At 39.4% G+C, this 18,213-nt stretch overlaps 1 protein-coding gene across 2 annotated transcripts; it reads right to left on the bottom strand.

Annotated features, from left to right (window-relative positions):
• Positions 1-1,466: 1,466 nt before the first annotated feature.
• LOC113051333 (leucine-rich repeat and immunoglobulin-like domain-containing nogo receptor-interacting protein 1-B) lies at positions 1,467-16,456 on the bottom strand. 2 transcript variants are annotated; one of them, XM_026214976.1, is made up of 2 exons: positions 16,112-16,456; positions 1,467-4,439 (listed from the first exon to the last, which is right to left on the bottom strand). In XM_026214976.1, exons 1-2 carry the CDS (start codon positions 16,121-16,123, stop codon positions 2,586-2,588), a joined length of 1,866 nt encoding a protein of 621 aa, XP_026070761.1. In that variant the 5' UTR covers positions 16,124-16,456; the 3' UTR covers positions 1,467-2,585. The 2 variants fall into 2 exon arrangements, with proteins under 2 accessions (XP_026070761.1, XP_026070760.1); XM_026214975.1 differs by having other exon boundaries at positions 1,468-4,442.
• Between the last annotated feature and the right edge of the window lie 1,757 nt (positions 16,457-18,213).

Genomic DNA, 18,213 nt, shown 5'->3' with positions numbered 1-18,213 from the left:
ACAATAAAAGCATGTTATAAAAGCAAGACCAGAATAAAAGTCATATGTAGGTGTCAGCAGATTGCACAGAATGCATCTAGAGTCAATCCATGTCAAGTTTCTAACTCCTTTTAACGCATCATGTCATGATGCTTCCAATATTGTACATTTTTTTACTAATCCAAAATTGCATGTAGCCATCATCCTCTCACTGTGAGCCGACAGATGAACCAGTTCTGTATAAGTCAGAGGGTAAATACATTTAACAAGATGAATGAAGTGGCATAATCTGACATAATAAAAGGATGGATAGTTCCCTTCTTCCGTATAACAGAAACACTTACTTCACAGACATCACAGTTAATGAATATTAGATCATCCAAATAGCCTGTAGGATTAACAAACCGCATTGCCATTTTGTGTAATAGCAATCTAAAAATTACAGTGGCACAGAGCTTCATTTTGATGAATTACAGTCAGACATGCAAAAAAAAAAAAAAAAAATATATATATATATATATATATATATATATATATATACATACATATTACAAGAAAATACTATTTCAGTCTTTCTACTTGAAAAATGAATGTTTAAGTCACTGTGTTAATTGCATTTCATTTTAATTATTGTAAAGTTTACAAGCAATTTCTGAGTGAAAACTGTTTCGTAAATCATCCTACAAAACATTTTTTTTTTTATCAGTGTAGTGTGACACTACTTCCAAAAACTGTACTGAAACCTCCAGACAGAAGGTCAAGGAGGCAGAACACATGAATGGCAAAAGACAAAATAGTACAGTACTTAAAGTAATTCGATAGAAAGGAAATAAGCCTCCTTATCTTTTACATTTAAATTCATTTTGTAGTTGCTGATAGTTACTAAATATTTTAGCCAATGTTGTATTACCCTGAATAAAACATTTTCAAATAACACAGATTACTATTACCAAATACTGGCTTTGTTCTTAATGGTCTCACCTCACTAAATATTAATTATCTCTACTCTCTACTTTCTTCTCTCTGGCATCTGGATGCTCCACTTCCTCTCTCATTAATGTTCACCACTCCCTCTCTTGCTGTTGTATTTGCTCATTATTAAAGTGCTGTGAGTGTTGGCTAACTGTTTGTGAGTCATTTCAGTAGAAAAACGACAGGAAGACAATCTTATACAACCATCACTTCCCATTTAAACATGCGGCCTCTGTGCTTGGACTCCAGCTGACATGTTTTCCATTATGCCCCTATGAGAGATGAAGGGTTGTCAGATTGGTCCTATCTTGATACGTGCGGTAGCTTTGTCTAAACAAGTACATTCAAAAACTAAGGACTTTCAATCGAAAAATGAGGTTGAGGTTGTCTTAGATTGATACACTTCAAATCCATTCTAACAATGTGTTCTACCCTAACACTGAAATAAGTATTTACAGAGAAAAGATGTTTGTCAGAAAACATTGAACAGTAATATGGCGTGCGAAAGAGAGTGAAGGTTTAGCAGTACATTAGTGCATCGTCTCTGTCTTCCTGTGTACCTCACCAGCTCTCAAGGTTTTTTAATTCATGGAGCAGAGAAAAATAAATGAGCAAAGACAGTGAAGTATAAAAGCTTGTCATTTTAATGTTGTACAGCCATCCATTGTCCAAAAATCAGCACTGTAAGTGTTTCAAGGGTTGTAGAACACATTTAACTATAGCAACACCTGCCTTATGAGAGTGGTAGAAAATGCATTATAGCATGGCATATTGACAAATATAACCCAAAACAATAAAACTGTAAACTTTTTAATGGTGGGTGAATAAAAACTGAGGAGATCTGTCAAATGGAATAGTACTTTAGGGTGAGTACAACCACAGGTCCAATAGTTTTGTCACATGTTCAGATGAAGCAAATGGCTTTAAATTCAAAGCAACATCTGGCTTTATGATACCATGTAAGGTGTCAAAATCGAATCGTACCATCAAACCATGTTTAATGATTAATAACTTGACCTTTGAGATAGTAATGATTGTCAAGCCTAATCAATAAATTGTTTTAAACAAATTGATCTCTTATAAAGAGTTGGTAATGGACATTTACAGTGATTTAATTAGACCTATAGACTTTGCATGTATCTAGATATAGCACATGCGTTCCAGTAGGCTCAGCAACCCATATCCTCTTATCAGCTGCATTCAACCACTGTATTGCCTAACGTACATCGAAATAGTTATGTACAGAAAAAGACACCAAAGGACAGGTATAAATTTATACCGGTCCTCCCAAATTCTGTCTTTCACATACATTTCAACAGGACTATGTTTTTCAACACTTACCCGAACAAGTACACAGATTTTTGAAACCCTCAAATGATCTGTCTGCTTTCTCTTTGAGGACACAATCCCTGTGTGTGTGTGTGTGTGTGTGTGTGTGTGTGTGTGTGTGTGTGTGTGTGTGTGTGTTTGATCTGTACACTCTGTAAAAAAAAAAATGTAAAAGGCTGTTTTTCAGAACAATGTTCTTTTCACTATTCCATAAGGGGTGCAGAGATTACCCCCTTATTCCTCCTGGTAAGTCTGTTGTCAAGAACACATATTCACGTAATGCACACACAATGGCGATTAGTCTTTTAAATCATTTTCATACTGATCTTGTGAGATCCCTCAGTCGGGCTGCTTTCTCCATCTACTTTCCGTGGCACATACTCAATCTCAATGTTTGGCTTGACATTGCCTTTCCCTCGGCTCCAGAGGAACAAGAGCACCAGACAGAACAGTACCACTCCCAGGAAAGAGATAAACCCCATGGTGGTAGCGATAATGAGAGTCTTCATATCAAAGGGAAAGGGATTCGTCGCACCAGTTCCATTGGCACCGCTATCATTGGGCTGGTTTGAGATGAAGGCAAAGGTCTTATTGGGCTGATGGGGCCAATTGGGAGAGTAGCTATGAATGTGTAGGTGAGCCAAACGGGTGTCGTTACCTCCTGCATTGACAGCAATGCAGGTGTATGTGCCATTGTCTTGTATTTGGGCATATCTAACCTCTAGGGTGCCGTCCGGAGACACAGACAGCCGGCCAATGCTTTTAGTAGTGATAAATTGCTTTTTTGGAGACTGCCACATAATCATGGGAGCGGGGTCTCCATCTGCTTTGCAAGGAAATTGGACAGTGGTCCCCTCATCCACAAATCTATGAATGGCTTTTTGATCCTGGATCTTGGATTTCTGACAGGTGAAATAATTCGGAGGGAGAACATCCGGGAAGTCTTTGAATTCTTTACCCTGCAAAAACTCTGGTGATTCACAAGATGGCTGCTGGCGGTTGAAGTTAAGTCTCCATCGGCGGCGAAAGACCCAGAGGAGACGACAGTCACATGCCAGGGGGTTGTCGTGAAGAGCCAGTGTCTCCAGGTTGCCAACTGAATGGAAGGCAGACTCCTCTAAAGTGCTTAGACTATTGCTGGATACATTGAGAACCCGAAGGTAGTTGAGTCCTCTGAACGAATAAGGCTCAATGCTGACTAGCCTGCCCCCAACCAAATGAAATGCCTGGAGCCTCAACAAATTGTGCATTTTGTTGCCTTCCACAACCTCAATTGGATTGAAGGACAGGTTGAAAAATCGAAGGTACACAAGGTGCTGAATGGCCTCATAAGGGACGGCAGTGAGATTGCAGTTTGTTATGCTCAAGGTTGTGATGTTAAGTCCATGGAGGGACTTGGTGGTCAAGGTTTCTAATAGAGGCCAGTTTGCTATCTCTAAGAATTTGAGTCGATATAGCCTCCTGAAGGAAAAGTCTCGAATGATGTTGATGTTGAGATGTCGCAGTCTGAGGGTCAGCAGGTTGTGAAGATGACTGAAGGCCTCTGTTGGCACAGAGGTCAGGTTGCATCTTTCCATAGTGAGCTGCTCTAGGCTGCTAAGGCCATGAAAAGCTCTGTGAGAGATGAACACCAGGTCGTTGTCTCCAACCTCCAGTTCTTTTAGGTTGTAGAGATCTTGAAACACAAGGTCCAACAAAATTACTATTTTATTCTCACTAATATCTAATCGAGTGAGGTTACTGAGGCCAGTGAAAACACCAAGCTGTATCAGCTTCAGCTTGTTGTTGCGTAGTCCCAATATTCGCAAGCCAAGGAGGTTGCTGAAGGCCCCTGGTTCAATGGCAGAAATGATGTTCTCATTCAGCTGTAGCTCCTCCAAGTGTTGATAGCTGAGGAATTCCTCCGGGTTGATGGCTTTCAAGCGGTTTTTGCTGAGATCTAACAGCCGCGTGTCAATGGGAATTCCCTCAGGGAGGGCGATCAGCTTCCGCCGATGGCACACGACCGAGCGCTCTTGGGCACTGCACTCACAGCGAGAGGGGCAGCCAGTGGCAGATCCGGACAGCACGGTACCCAGCATCAGGATGAGAATGGGCTGCCAGCACGCCACCAGGTAGCTGTGCCCACTTGCCTCTCTGGCCACCATTTTGATGGTAACCTGCTGATAAAAAGGATAGAGAGATTGGGTCACCATATGAGCAAGAATTCATTCCAAGGTGGAATAATGCAAGAGAACAGAGACAATCCTATTGCTCCTGTTCTTAAAATAGCAAGAGATGGTCTTGGAGAAAGTGCTGATGCTTGAAAAATGTAACAGACTGCTGCACTGGAGCATGCTGCGTAAAGACAACTCAGAGCTTTGATTAATGATATAACAGAGACATTAAAACGTAAAAGACTGTATTAGTAAAGAAAAACAACCATAAACAACACTGGCCATAAAGCCAAGTTATTAGTATAGCCTATAGGGGAGTTAAGTATAGCCTATAGTCTGTAGGATCTTTTTGAAATATAAAAAAATTATCTTGGATGTTTAACTTTTAACACAGAAAACATATTTTCAATAGCGTCTTGAACCAAATTAGTAATGATTTAAGAATGTCAAAATAAAATGTATATGTTTTGTTTTAAATTGAAGAATTGCATAATTTTAAATAGTTATATACTACAGTTCTATGTTTAAACTAACAGAAATGATAGCTGGTATACAGCAAAATCTGAGAGCAAGGGACGTATAAATCAGGAACATGACTCTATAATGACTTCCTAACTAAAAAAAAAAATGTTTTAATATCTGGCTTTAAGTCAAATGATAAATGTTATATTTCATATTAATTATATTATTATAATGTTATAATATTATTATTACTTTTTACTGATTGTAATTTATGGCTGTATTGAGAGTAGAACTCAGTAGTAGAATACTAGAGTAGATCATTTAGCTCTTATGGGTAAAATACAAATCAACAAAAGCCCTGAGCCTTCAAACTTTACTTCCCCAATTGATCAAGCAAGCTCAATTTTAGTCTCATGGCCACTTCCAGCCGTGTGCTTTAGAATGATGGCGATCTTAATTTAGTGAAGAGACTCGTGCAAAATTGACATGAAGGAACTCAAGACAAACACAGAACTTGCCAAAATGACACACAAGTTACATGCCATAACACAAGGTTGCTAGCTGGACTAGTCAAATACAAATCATGTTAGGTAGACAGGCCTGCTTTAATAATTTATGAGGTAAACTTTAAGTAGCTCCCATTTGTAAAGCAAGTGAAAGTGACCCAGAATCAAATACTTGTTGCATCAGTGAATTCAGATACTCTTATGCAAAACCAGAGGATGCATTATGATATTATGTAGGTTCAAGGCACATTCACATGAATAGAAAATCGTATGTACAGTAAAGGCGACTTGTATTTATACATTTGCAGTAATATCTCAAGGGCTATCATTTTTGACTATATTTTATTTTAATATTTCCCCAAACTTCCAACCTACAAGATGCAGGAAGAATGTTCTCTAAGAGAAAAGTACAACACAAAGCACTGTGAAGCAGCTTAGGCCAGACTATTTTGATCGAATGAAACTCGAATGAAAGGGGGTGAAAGAAAAGTCCTACATGCAGCCATCTGTTTAATGCACAGATTTGCCGATTCCATCTCCGAGTGTCTTCAGGTGTGTCAGAAATGTGCAACAAAAGAAAATAATCTTTTGGTTTCCAGTGTGAAATTAGGCGAGTAGTTTCAGCGATAACAATTTCATTTTAGTGCTCCTCAGCTAGATCAAAAGGGCCGTTATTGTCAAGGGTGCTTCTCCCTCGTTCATCTATCGAGTGTGATCTGCATACAGTCAGGGAGCAGAGCGATCAGGGTACTGTGAGAGAATTACTACATCGATTAAACGACTCGTGTGGCATGAGGAGGTGTTGAGGGTGAAGGTCATGACGTAAACAGAGCCGCCCAGAACGGGATGTTTTAATCACGCTGAATCTATCACGATCTTCCCCGGCTGAGCAGACATCAAGCCTCCGGAGGCATAACAGGGTTGTTTAAACTGTTATTACGTGTGACAACTCCTGCGATGCTAATTTCTGTTCAATATGCACGTCTCCCAAATATCTGCCAAACAACAACCTTCGGCCTTTAACTATAATTGGGGGGATTTGTCTGTGGAGAGAACAGGTCAAAGGTGTTGGCTCATTAAAATTATTGACAAATTTGCTTGGTAGTTTTAAACAAGCAGACAAAAGCAGATGGAAATCGCTATGAAGTTACAGTAGGTCTGCATGGTGTGATCACAGTTTCCCTAATTAAACATGGCCGCTGCTTCCAATATCAACATTTTGTATTTTGTTCACCCTTGTGGTGTCTCATAGTACTCCCACAGGAAGAAAATATCTCTGCTCATGTGCAGAAATATGTACCTGTTTTACCACTGGTAGAAAGTTAACTGTAAACATTTATGCTGTTATTCCCTGGCCGGCAACTTGCAAATGCCTGCCAATGGGCAAACTGAAAATTATGATGGTTTAAATAAATAAAAAAGAAGCCAAAAAGCCTAATAATCATTTAGCACAAATGTTTTGGGTGATTTTTTTTTTTCTTCTTCTTCCAGATCTAAATAATGGATAGCACACACACATACACACAAACACGCATCCATCTTTGTTCCTAATCCCTGTAACCTTTGTTTTAGCCCAAATGCTAAGGTATGTAAATGCTTTAAAACAAATTTGGCCTCGGTGGTCAACTGATGGCAATTGAAAAGCCACTACACAAAGTGTTGGATTTATTACCCAATTAAAAGATTAAATCATCGCTCAGGAAGCCCCCATTCTGTAAACACACAAATCAAAGTCTGTCAGGCGACCATGAATAATGTATGGAAAAGGAAAAAGCTGCATCTCTCTGTTGCACTGCTAGAATATTTCATTGACAGAGTAATTCTCAATATAGTGAAGTCAGTCTCATGGTCAATAGCTCATCTTATTAGTCAACACCCCCACATGAATTTTCATGTAGAGAATTGTGTCTAAAGGCATATCTACCTCAGGGCACTTTAGTGTAGCCAGCCATTCCTGGCATGCAATATATTCAGACAGAAATGTGCTCCTTTAACCTGATTGATTTGAAGAAACATACAGTAGTCAATGAGAGGCACTCTTTATATGGGAAAAGGGAGTAGTGCACTTGTATATGAGTTTTCTAAATCTCCATCTCTGTTGTCATACATTTATTGTTCCCTTGAAAAGCAAATTAAATGTGCATTTTTTGAAATCATGTTAAGCCGAGCATGCATCGATATTCCTGTTTTAGAACATCACTAAGCATTCTCTTTGTTTAATAATTGCTTCCCAACTTTCAGTCACGTGACAGGCTGCGTGCCGACCTAAAGCAAGTTGCTCTCCTAAGATCTTTGCAATGGAAATTACATTTTCTCCTCTGTTCTTTTCCCTTAGTAACATGGGAAGGTCATATCCATTCAAAACTGCCCGCTAGCTCAAAGGAAAGAAATAAAGTGTCAACCACAAGTTTATTTTAACATAGTGATCCTCTGAGAGAGGGACCCTCAAATGTAATGCCCTATTTTTCCACATTGCAACATCCACTGTAACTCAAACTCAACATGGCATGGGTTCGCAGAAGAGACTGTTGATCAGTCAAGTTCAATCAGGCAATGAAATATGAGCGAGTTAATTGACAAGTCCGTATCTGGTTCATACTCAAAGGGTCTGCAGACTTGCTTTTCAATTATCTGTTGTCAGCAGGTGGGAGGAAAAAGTGAGGCTTCTTTTCACAAGGTGTCTGCTAGCGGATGCCACCTTCCTCTGCTAATGGAGGACTAGATCTCTTTTAGATTACTGCACCTTCCCTACACTCATGAAGTTAATAAGTGTTGCGCTTCAAAGATTTGTCCTCTTCTTTGCTATTTGTTACTTTCAGGGCTATCTGTCAAGCTAGAGGGCAAAATCAATTCTCCCTCCAACGTTGGAAAACCAAGCTATTTATCTGTTTAAGACCCTCACAGAGAAATTAATGTTTAAGGTTGAAACTTAACAAATATGAGGATGAGGATTTACCTTTGTGTGTGTATATATATATAGTACAGACCAAAAATTTGGACAAACCTTCTCATTCAAAGAGTTTTCTTTATTTTCATGACTATGAAAATTGTAGATTCACACTGAAGGCATTGAAACTATGAATTAACACATGTGGAATTATATATGGAATTATATACATAACAAAAAAGTGTGAAACAACTGCAAATATGTCATATTTTAGGTTCTTCAAAGTAGGCACCTTTTACTTTGATTACTGCTTTGCACACTCTTGGCATTCTCTTGATGAGCTTCAAGAGGTAGTCACCTGAAATGGTCTTCCAACAGTCTTGAAGGAGTTCCCCGAGAGATGCTTAGCACTTGTTGGCCCTTTTGCCTTCTGTCTGCGGTCCAGCTCACCCCTAAACCATCTCGACTGGGTTCAGGTCCGGTGACTGTGGAGGCCAGGTCATCTGGCGCAGCACCCCATCACTCTCCTTCTTGGTCAAATAGCCCTTTATGCCTTCATATATATATATATATATATATATATATATATATATATATATATATATATATATATATATATATATATATATATATTTATATATATAAAGAACAATTGTTTTTCATGAATGTTTTGTTTCAGGCCAAATTACACAGAAGAAACCAAGCACGCCCGTAACGGCGGTATCAAGATTCATAGTAAACTGAAACCACAAAGGACGGCTATCAGTTGAATTGATTTTATATTTTCATGTTGCACCGCTCATGTATTTGAGTGTTCATTGGAAGGTATTCTGTCTCTCCCACTCATCTAGAAATGTAATTCAACCCAAAGGTCCGTTTTCCTGTTCTCTCTCCCACTCCATCCCCTCTGTATCATCCTAGCGATAACCTTGAGAAAAAATATCACTTGGTACCATCTACGCAGTCTCCTTACATTCTCTCCCTGCTCACCATCGTACTCGTGACCTTGCTGGAGAGCCTCAGCTTGACCAAACAAGACAAATAAGCAAAGCTTGGGAGTGACCCACTTGCACATTCCTGTTTATCTGGGTTTTAATAGGTCTCAAATAAGGGATTCAATTGACAATTTGAAATTGAAATTTTGGACATAATAAAATAAACAATACTTTCAAATCATAACAGTGTTTAACTAGAGAATACAGTATAATGTTTCTCCTTCCTACATTTGTGCTTGTGTGTTCAAAGTGCATTGGGTTTACTGTGTATTCCAGTTGGGAGTGTGTTCTCTCTTTGCACATTAAACACACTCCTGTTTTGGCAAATGAGTGCTACAGTCAGGGATTTAACATCTAAAATAATCATGAAACAACATGCTTTACATATTAATTAATGACTCGTTTTGATCTCCAGAGAGATATACTTTGGGGTTGAAAAACCATTTGTTGTAAACAGCAGGGTCTCTGTGGTGTCTATTAAAACCCCTTTGCGTGCAAACATCGCTGACGGCCCCAGTTTATTATTGTTTCACTTTCACAGCACATTAAACATCACTGTCTTACTTCATCTGGACAAACTGTGCATCAATGGAAAGTTTAAAGACTCAAGCTTCGATATTTAACCAATATTTTGATAAAACATTGTTGCAGTGACAGATATTTAGTGATTTATGTCAGGAGTGTAAAATAATAAATCCGTATTATGCCACATTTTGAATAGAAATTCACAACTCCCTCATATTCAGTCACGTCAAGAGCGGTTTATTTGTGTTCACATAGACTCACTGAACAGCGTCAATAAGGATTTATAGACAAAAGATGCATATCTGCGGAGATATATGGATATATTTACTGATGTTTACTTCATATTTCTTCAGACAGAATCGTCATTTCTATTCATTTTCCACGGATTTACGCGATCAGATGATAAACAGCCTCTCCCAGCGATCTCTGTGTGCGTGCAGTAGTCACAGCTCGTGCGGTGTGTGACTCAGACTCTGATTGGGTCTTTCAAACATCAATCTTAGAGTTTCATATCTGGACACCGCCCCATCGTGTCACATGCTTCCTGCACACTTCCTGGTAGTTATCTGGCCAAAACAACACTGAAACACCTCTGTACACACAAAATATCCGAATAATAAACCCGCGATTACGATAGTAAAGCTTGGTATGAGAATTTCTTGAGATCTGGGGCGTTTTTATAAAAAAAAATTGAAAATGTACATCGGAAATGCTAACTTGTGCAGCGATGAAAAAGGCTACAAATAACATATTTTTACAACAGTAAACGACCAAATTCCACCCCTGATCGCTAAAGGAAGTTATTATAAACACTCGATCGGGGTTTAAAGTGAGTTTTGAGTAAAAGTGTACTAATAATTTCATAAATTGTCAGATGTAGCTTGATGCTAACGTTAGCACCAATGCTACTAATAGCAGGTGCTTTTCTTCTTCATAATGCATTTTTGTCTCAATAATTCACGTAAGGTCGTAAGAAAATGTTTTGTTGTATTTTTATAGTAAGACTTTTGATAAATAAGGGCTAAATGCAAAGAGAGACTGAAGTGAGATCGCTGCTTTGTTGCTTTGTAAAGCCTGAAAAACCACAATCAAGGCTAATAAAGGTGGAATAAAAACAAAAGAATAATGATAAAAGAATAATGCGGATAATGTGTCATACTTGGCGGAGGTGTGAAAGAACCGTTTGGTGAGAACAATACAATCATGATTCGGGCAGTTTTCAACAGTGAAACATACACAAAGAGCACAGGAAAGTTTACATGTGAGATCTTACAGAGATGACAAGGGCCATAAATCAATCTGATTAGCCTTCTCTAAAAACACACATGACATGGCCTTAGAAAATATTTCATAAAATTCACAGTTTTACAGATTCGATTATGAAATTTTTTATGAAGTCTTGGAAGACTTGTGGCCTTAGCTACACTGTGTTTTCAAACTCATTTCCTACATCAACATTTTTTTAAATACATTTAAAACATATGTTTTTAATATTTTTATTTTTGTTTTTATGTTTGAGCTTATATATCTCTATTATCATAACAGTCTGAGTGATTCTGATTCCTGAACAGTAAACTTTAAAGTGTCAGCTTTGTGAACATATGTTGATTATGTATCTAGTCAGAAAGAATCATGAGCAGAAACCTTTTTATTTTGGGTATGTAATTTCGGTCTCCATGCCAAAAAAGGGGGGTTACTAGTAAGGGGTTAACATTATTAAATCAAAGAAAGAATTATTTGTTTATGGTGGGGTGATTCATCATTGTGTAATTTTTACAAGGAAAAAAAAGATTATTTATTGTACCATGGTGAGTGAAAACAAATTACATTTCATGATTCATAAATCATAAAAAGACCAAACTGTAAACATATTTCTAATATTTCAAACATTTGAAATGCATAAATCCAAAAACAGGAAGCAAAAAGAGAGAGAAATAATGAAAATGAGCTTCGTCTTGAGGATGATCAGATCTTAACCTTAAAGTAAAAACTATTTGAAATCACAATTAGAAAATGTTAGATTTTTAAAAAATATATATTATTATTATATTCTTTCAGAGAAATATTAAATAATCATTCATTTTTTGCCAGCAAATGATACCACTAAGCCTAATGTTTCATAATAGGCACAACAGTATAATAGAAAGCTGCTGAGAGTTGAAAGTAAAGCGAATGTAGAGTGCAGCAACTAATTGGCTATATTGGCCTGAGGGAGTTCATTTTGTTCCTTCTTCCAATCTATTTATTCATCATCCCGTTCCTTCTGCCTGTCGCTCTCTTTTTCTCCCTCTCTGGCATCCCTGATCACACTGCACACATTTCACAGTATGAAGCGAATCAGTGGTTAACAGACATCTAAATATTCCCAATACATAAATAGCTAACTGTTAAATTGCTGGTAATTGGATGTCTGTTCTCATGCAGTCTGGCTGTAAAATGGCATGGGTGACCCATTCGCTCTGTGTCTGTACAATTCATTTATAGCCTGATCATTTACAACATTTCTGTAAAGAACTGTTTTATGGATACATCTGTGGCAGCTGTCACAACTGGAATCACATTCATAGGAACATTGTGTGGTATGAGGAATTGACCGGTGTTTTTACTGGTCTTTATTTTTATTTGCTTTGTATGATGTTAGTCGGTTATGTTATAGGTACAACAGATAAGCAAAGTAGAGTTAAAATGAACTACTCTGTTTACAAATATTTCTGGATGCTAAGTCATAGTGGTAATGCCGAGCTAGATGTGAGTGGCAAATCAAGTTGCTACCATTCATCACACCATAAGCAGGTGTCTTTATCGGTATTTACAACAGCAGTTAATCAGTGCGGACCTGAGCCAAATCAATAATCAGCCCTGCTTGCCCCATACATTTGTCTTCTTCCAACTTTGTGTACCAAATCAGCTTTGGTTTTAAACCTACAGACGCAACATTCAGAGCAGAGACATATCTTCCAACTGTTTGCTTCTCCTCTCTTTTGATCTTGTTTTGTTGATGACAGTAAGATTTAGATCAAAGCCCAAGGTTTGGAAAGCTACATTCCACTAAAGGAAAAACTAACATGAACCTTGATGTCGAAACATAGGGAACTCTAGACTCATCGAAGCGAAAATGTCAAGCACTGCGCTGAAATTTATACTATTCAAACAAGAGCTATGACTAAACTGTCAAAGTGAGGCTTTTGCATGAAGAGGAATATTATTTGGGACCTATATGGAATTGAGAGTAGCATTCTGAAACAAGACTATAACATGTATAATATATATATCTGAATACATATCCCCCATGATTATCCCTCAAAGCTGGCCACTCTTGCATTTTAAAAGCATTTCATTCTTAAGAGAAAATGAAAACTGGCAATCAAAAAGATGGTTCAGACCAAGAGCAACACCTTTCATTGTGCCGATTGGTGGCCTGGAAGTATCATGCTATCATAAATTGAGTAAACGACATAAATGTTTCGACTCCAAGCATGGTTGAGATTAAAATTAGTTACGACCTATCACCTGAATATTGGTCTTCTGACTAACTGCCGATGGAGCAATATGTGATGGTTGGAGTTTAAATAAGCATCCTTCAAGGGGTGGAAATGAAACCGATGCACTGCATTTCTGTCCCTTACTCTTGACAATAAAGCACATGCATTCCTTGTAAGCGGCATCAAGCATGTGCCCACCCTTCAGCCTGCTGAAGCGTTATAGGTTATTTCAGCCCATGGTCTGGCTAAATTTGTAAAGCTATGGCTGCTGTCAGGTTCCTTGTCATGGCGCGGAGTCTAATTGGGTACAGTCCCATGTCAATCCTCCCCTCAGCTTTCCGGCAACGGTTAATAATAATTCCATAAAGTGTTTTTCATTCCTCATTAATTCTCTTGAGATTCACTTTAAATTCACCGCTACCAGCAGGCAAAGCTGGTAATTACTCCAACCTTTTTTCCTCTTTTAAACACAGGGCTCTTTGTTTTGGGTTTAATTGAAACAAAAGAAGAGAGAAAATGTGGAGAGAATATAGGACGACCGTAATCCCAAAAGCAATCTAGCTCAAGCTGAGCTCCTTGGAGTTCTTTATCAATGGTTCTATTAGGAAGGAGCTTATCTCACGAAATTAGCTACGGGGTAATCACTCTCGAGCTTCCTGAATTATGCCAGCATTGTTCTTCTGACCAGCACTCTATCCAAGGCTAATAATTTGATTACTCTGACAGATACAATGATATCTTCCTCTCGTCTTTCACAAGGCGCAAATTTAGCCATCAGCAGCCACCCAGATGATCGGTGGAGATACGATGCCAAGTTCTCCGAAACAACAGAAAGCATTACTTCAAACATGTAAACATCATTTTCATTCACAACATCCGTAACCCTTCTAAACGGGGTGGCATGGAAGTAAGGCATAGGCCCATTCTCGTATTTTTGACTTTTCACATGAAGCTGTTATGATTAAATTTTAATGGGAGAGTCTGCTGCAGGGAAGCGACTCTGTGACCTTCTGAATACATTTGTGGGAGGCTGGAGTGAGTGTGTGCTGTCTGATATGCCACTTGGTCGCCTCTCACAGCGGCCCCTTGCTGGCTTTCCTGCTATGTACAGCCTATTTCAATAGTCCCTCATTTTGTGTGACAGAAACGAGCCGTTTCGCTGATGGCGTCCGATTCTTGCATCTCTCCACAATGAGGACAAACGCACACCCGGTCTATCTATGCCACCACAGACTGACTTCTTAAAAAGCATATAGAAGAGAATGAATAGGAAAGCAGAGAGGGATATGGCGGGTTCGCAATCGGAAAGGATCTGAATTTCAATTATTTTGGGGATTTGGCTCCCTTCTTCTGCTCAGGCTGCATCATTTACAAAAGCTATGAAAACACGAGGTCTGACAGGCACGGGTTGTAATCTACGTGTGACACACAGCACAAGAGCAAGAGGTGATGCAGTTCTCCTGTAGCACTGCCTTATCTTGTTTCGTCTGCTGTTTGTTATCAGACTGCAGCATTATCATAATGGCTATTACCACCAGCTGAGAATCTGCTCAATGGGGAGACTGCCTTTTAACACAATCGCTAACATACTGAAACATATATCAATGTATAGGCCGTTTTATTTGTATCGCTATTCAGTGATAGCTTTTCAGCCATTGCTCCTCTGTTTTGGCCTGGTTTTCTCCACTGGCAGCTACATCATGTTTAGAATGTGGCCAGGATACTGTTGCCATGCAGTTGTTTCATGTTCCCATCTTTCTACTCAGCACAAGCCTATATGCATATTGCAGATGCATTGTGTTTTGATGGATAACCCTGTTTTTCAGGTTTTTGGGACGTTGCCTTAGTGTCTTGGACTTGAATCTGAGAATTAGCTCACACCTGTGAATATTATTGGCCTGTATATGTAGGATGGTGAATAATAATCATAATAATAATAAAAACATGAATCTTGGTCTTTATAGATGTGTACTGACAATGCACCTTTACATAAGAAATCATGGATAGAGCGATCTGACAGCTGTAAAGGATGTACTAATGAGAACACCGAGATAGCATGAATCTTTGATGTATCCAGTAAGACTCATCTTAATGTATTTTTGACAGCCTGCCAAGATTAAGAAATGAAGTGTAATGTTGTTATTCCTTTAAATGCCACATTAGTTGCGGAGGAAGTTGCTTCCAAGCAGTAAAACAGAGGCAGAGGAAAAAGAGAGCAAGAAAGAGAGAAAGTGAGTGAGTGTGTGTGTGTTTGTGTGTGTGTGTGTGTGAGTGAGAGAGAGAGAGAGAGAGAGGAAAAAAGGAGAGAAAAGAGGCTCTATAATGAGGACTGTGAATTAAAGACTCAACCGCGTCAAAAGCAATACATTATTTTCTTCCATAATGCATCCTGCAGAATAAAAAGCCTTTAGCAATAAACCATGACAACAGCACCAAAAATACACTCAGAAGTCTTGCATAGATTCAAACCTGCACCCCAGACAACATGTACCTGGGCGTAGAGAAATGTATATATATATATATATGTATATATAAACAAAGTGCAGGTGAAAATAAGCATGAATATTTACTGGGCCAGATATTCATTTATAGCAAATGACCCCCTCCTTGTGCAATGACAGTCCACAGTATTAGGTCCCTTGTCCGGTTCAGAAGCATTATTCAGCATCTTTCTCTCCTGAGCCTGTGCCCTATCCCTCTTGAACAACCCCCCCCCCCACCCCCTTAAAATCCCAGTCTCGTCTCCCCCATTCAAACCATTGTAGAATCTCAGAGTTCATGAAACGCTTATCTGGCATTGAATGCAAACTGCTCTTACCAGAAACGTCATGCGGTGGAGTCTAAATTTGGCAATTCCATCCTGCCGGAGTGCAGCCTAGATCTGAATCGCTCCAGAGTGGCAGGGTGGCACACAGGAGGCCTATGAAGAATTCAATGAATGAGAGGGAAAACTAAAACGGCACACAATTCCTCAAAGCAAGCAAAGCGTCCAGAAAAATCTCAGAGTGGGGAGCATGAGCATCTTCAGTCCACAGAATGCGCGAGAGTCTGTCCCAGATGCAGGCATGCATGTAAACAGGAGTGCACCCGCTCACATACATGCCATACCCAGCAGAGCGAGAGCAGGAGTGTGAGTGAGGGAAGAAAGATGGAGAGGGAGGAGTCGACGCTGTGCAAGGTGGAGGGAGGAGCTTTGGCGCATTGAGATGGAGAGATGGAGGAGACAGAGGGAGCGAGGGAGGGGGACAGAAAGCCTGAGTCTGGCAGGCTGAGAGGGATAAGAAGTGAGAAGGAGGGGTGAGGAAAAGAAAGCAGCACAAAGCTCAAAAAAGGGACAATGTAACTAATGCAATTCAATTCTGCTGTTCATCAAACCGACTGCAGCAGGAAACAGGAGCAAGGACAGAGGGATGCCGGCATGGGGCGTAGGGGGTTGTCCCAGAAATTTGAGTATACATTTGTGAAACCTGTCTCTGCCTCTCCGTCATCCTGTCAGAACACAGCGATTAATGCCTGGCTTTTATGCAAAAGGCAGAGTTCGTCAAATGCAAACGGGAGCTGCAATGTGACAAATGGATGACTCATGGAGGTAAACAGGCAGGGTGGATAAACAACAGCCAATGGAGAGAGAGTGAGCGAGAGCCGGAGATACAAAACGGAGAGAGAGAGAGAGATGAGGAATTGTTCAGAATCTGAGTCTGCTTAGCCAAACGCAATAGGGAACTGCCAGGTCAGTCTATGGTGGATTCGTCCTGCAGGATATAATCTGGTGTAAATCCTTGTAAGTCCCCACACCATTATACTAAACAATAAGTGAGAGGCGGTGGCGCGGCAGGTAGAGAGACGAATTTGATTACTGGAGGGGAAGGGTGATGTGGAGCATGAGGCACAGGGGTTGTTAAGCTGCACAAACAAACTGAAGAGGTGCCTCAATTTTCCTGAGAGTGAGAGGGCAGAGGAGGAGGACAAAGAGCAGCAGAACCGACCCTATGTGTTTGAGGGATTTATCACTGCACAGTACAGCCAGATCAAGGCACGATGTGGGAGAGGGAGTGTGCGTGTGATCCGCTGTGGATCTGTCCTAGACGTTTTGTTAACGCTCTAATCTTCCCATGAAACACCAACGCAGAACTGGCAATGGTGTGACTTATTAGATGAGCTGTTGTGTGGTATATGGCACTGGTTGAGGTTCTTTCTTGTGATAGAATTATCACTGCATATTACAGAGCTGTGTGTTACATCAGTGGCAGTTCCTAAGTGGCATTTTGAAATAATCATAGGCGGAAACCCCAGGGGGTCTGAGGGTTGTCCCCCCTAAAAATATAATTAAAAACCATGCTGTGCATTGTAAATAACAATGTTTTATACTTAAAATGATGAGTCCCCTATTTTAGCAATAACAACGTTACCTGTTTGAGGGAAAGGGTTGCCAGATTTTCAAAACAAAACCCGCCCAATTGCTTCTCAAAACTAGCCCAAACTATCCATGTTTCAAGGGGGTGCCCTGGTAAAAAATGTATTCCTGGGGGCTAAATATCACATTATTAGGGTCGCTTAAACCCACAGACATGAAAAACAAAAAAGAGGACTTGGCAACACTGAGAGCTATCCGTGGAATAGGCGACATAGGGAGTTGCCTAGGGCACAAAAAGACTGTTTTTAATATATGCACACCCATATATTAAGCAAGATAATTTCTGACAATTAACATAATTTTAGTACTGATTGATCATCAAACTGATTAACATAATGTTAGAATAAAATAAAACTGACATAGACGAAAAATCAGATTTGACAACATGTCTTGGACTAATTTAAACACTTTCTGCGTCAAGGTACTTATAATAAAAACATTAATTATGCATGGCACACACAGTTAAAATAGTTTTGCCATTTATGTGCTCTTAAAGTATAATTTCT

Source organism: Carassius auratus, chromosome 32, assembly GCF_003368295.1.
Source record: "Carassius auratus strain Wakin chromosome 32, ASM336829v1, whole genome shotgun sequence".
NCBI classification, from domain to species: domain Eukaryota; kingdom Metazoa; phylum Chordata; class Actinopteri; order Cypriniformes; family Cyprinidae; genus Carassius; species Carassius auratus.
This window is presented reverse-complemented; position numbering and strand designations above follow the sequence as displayed.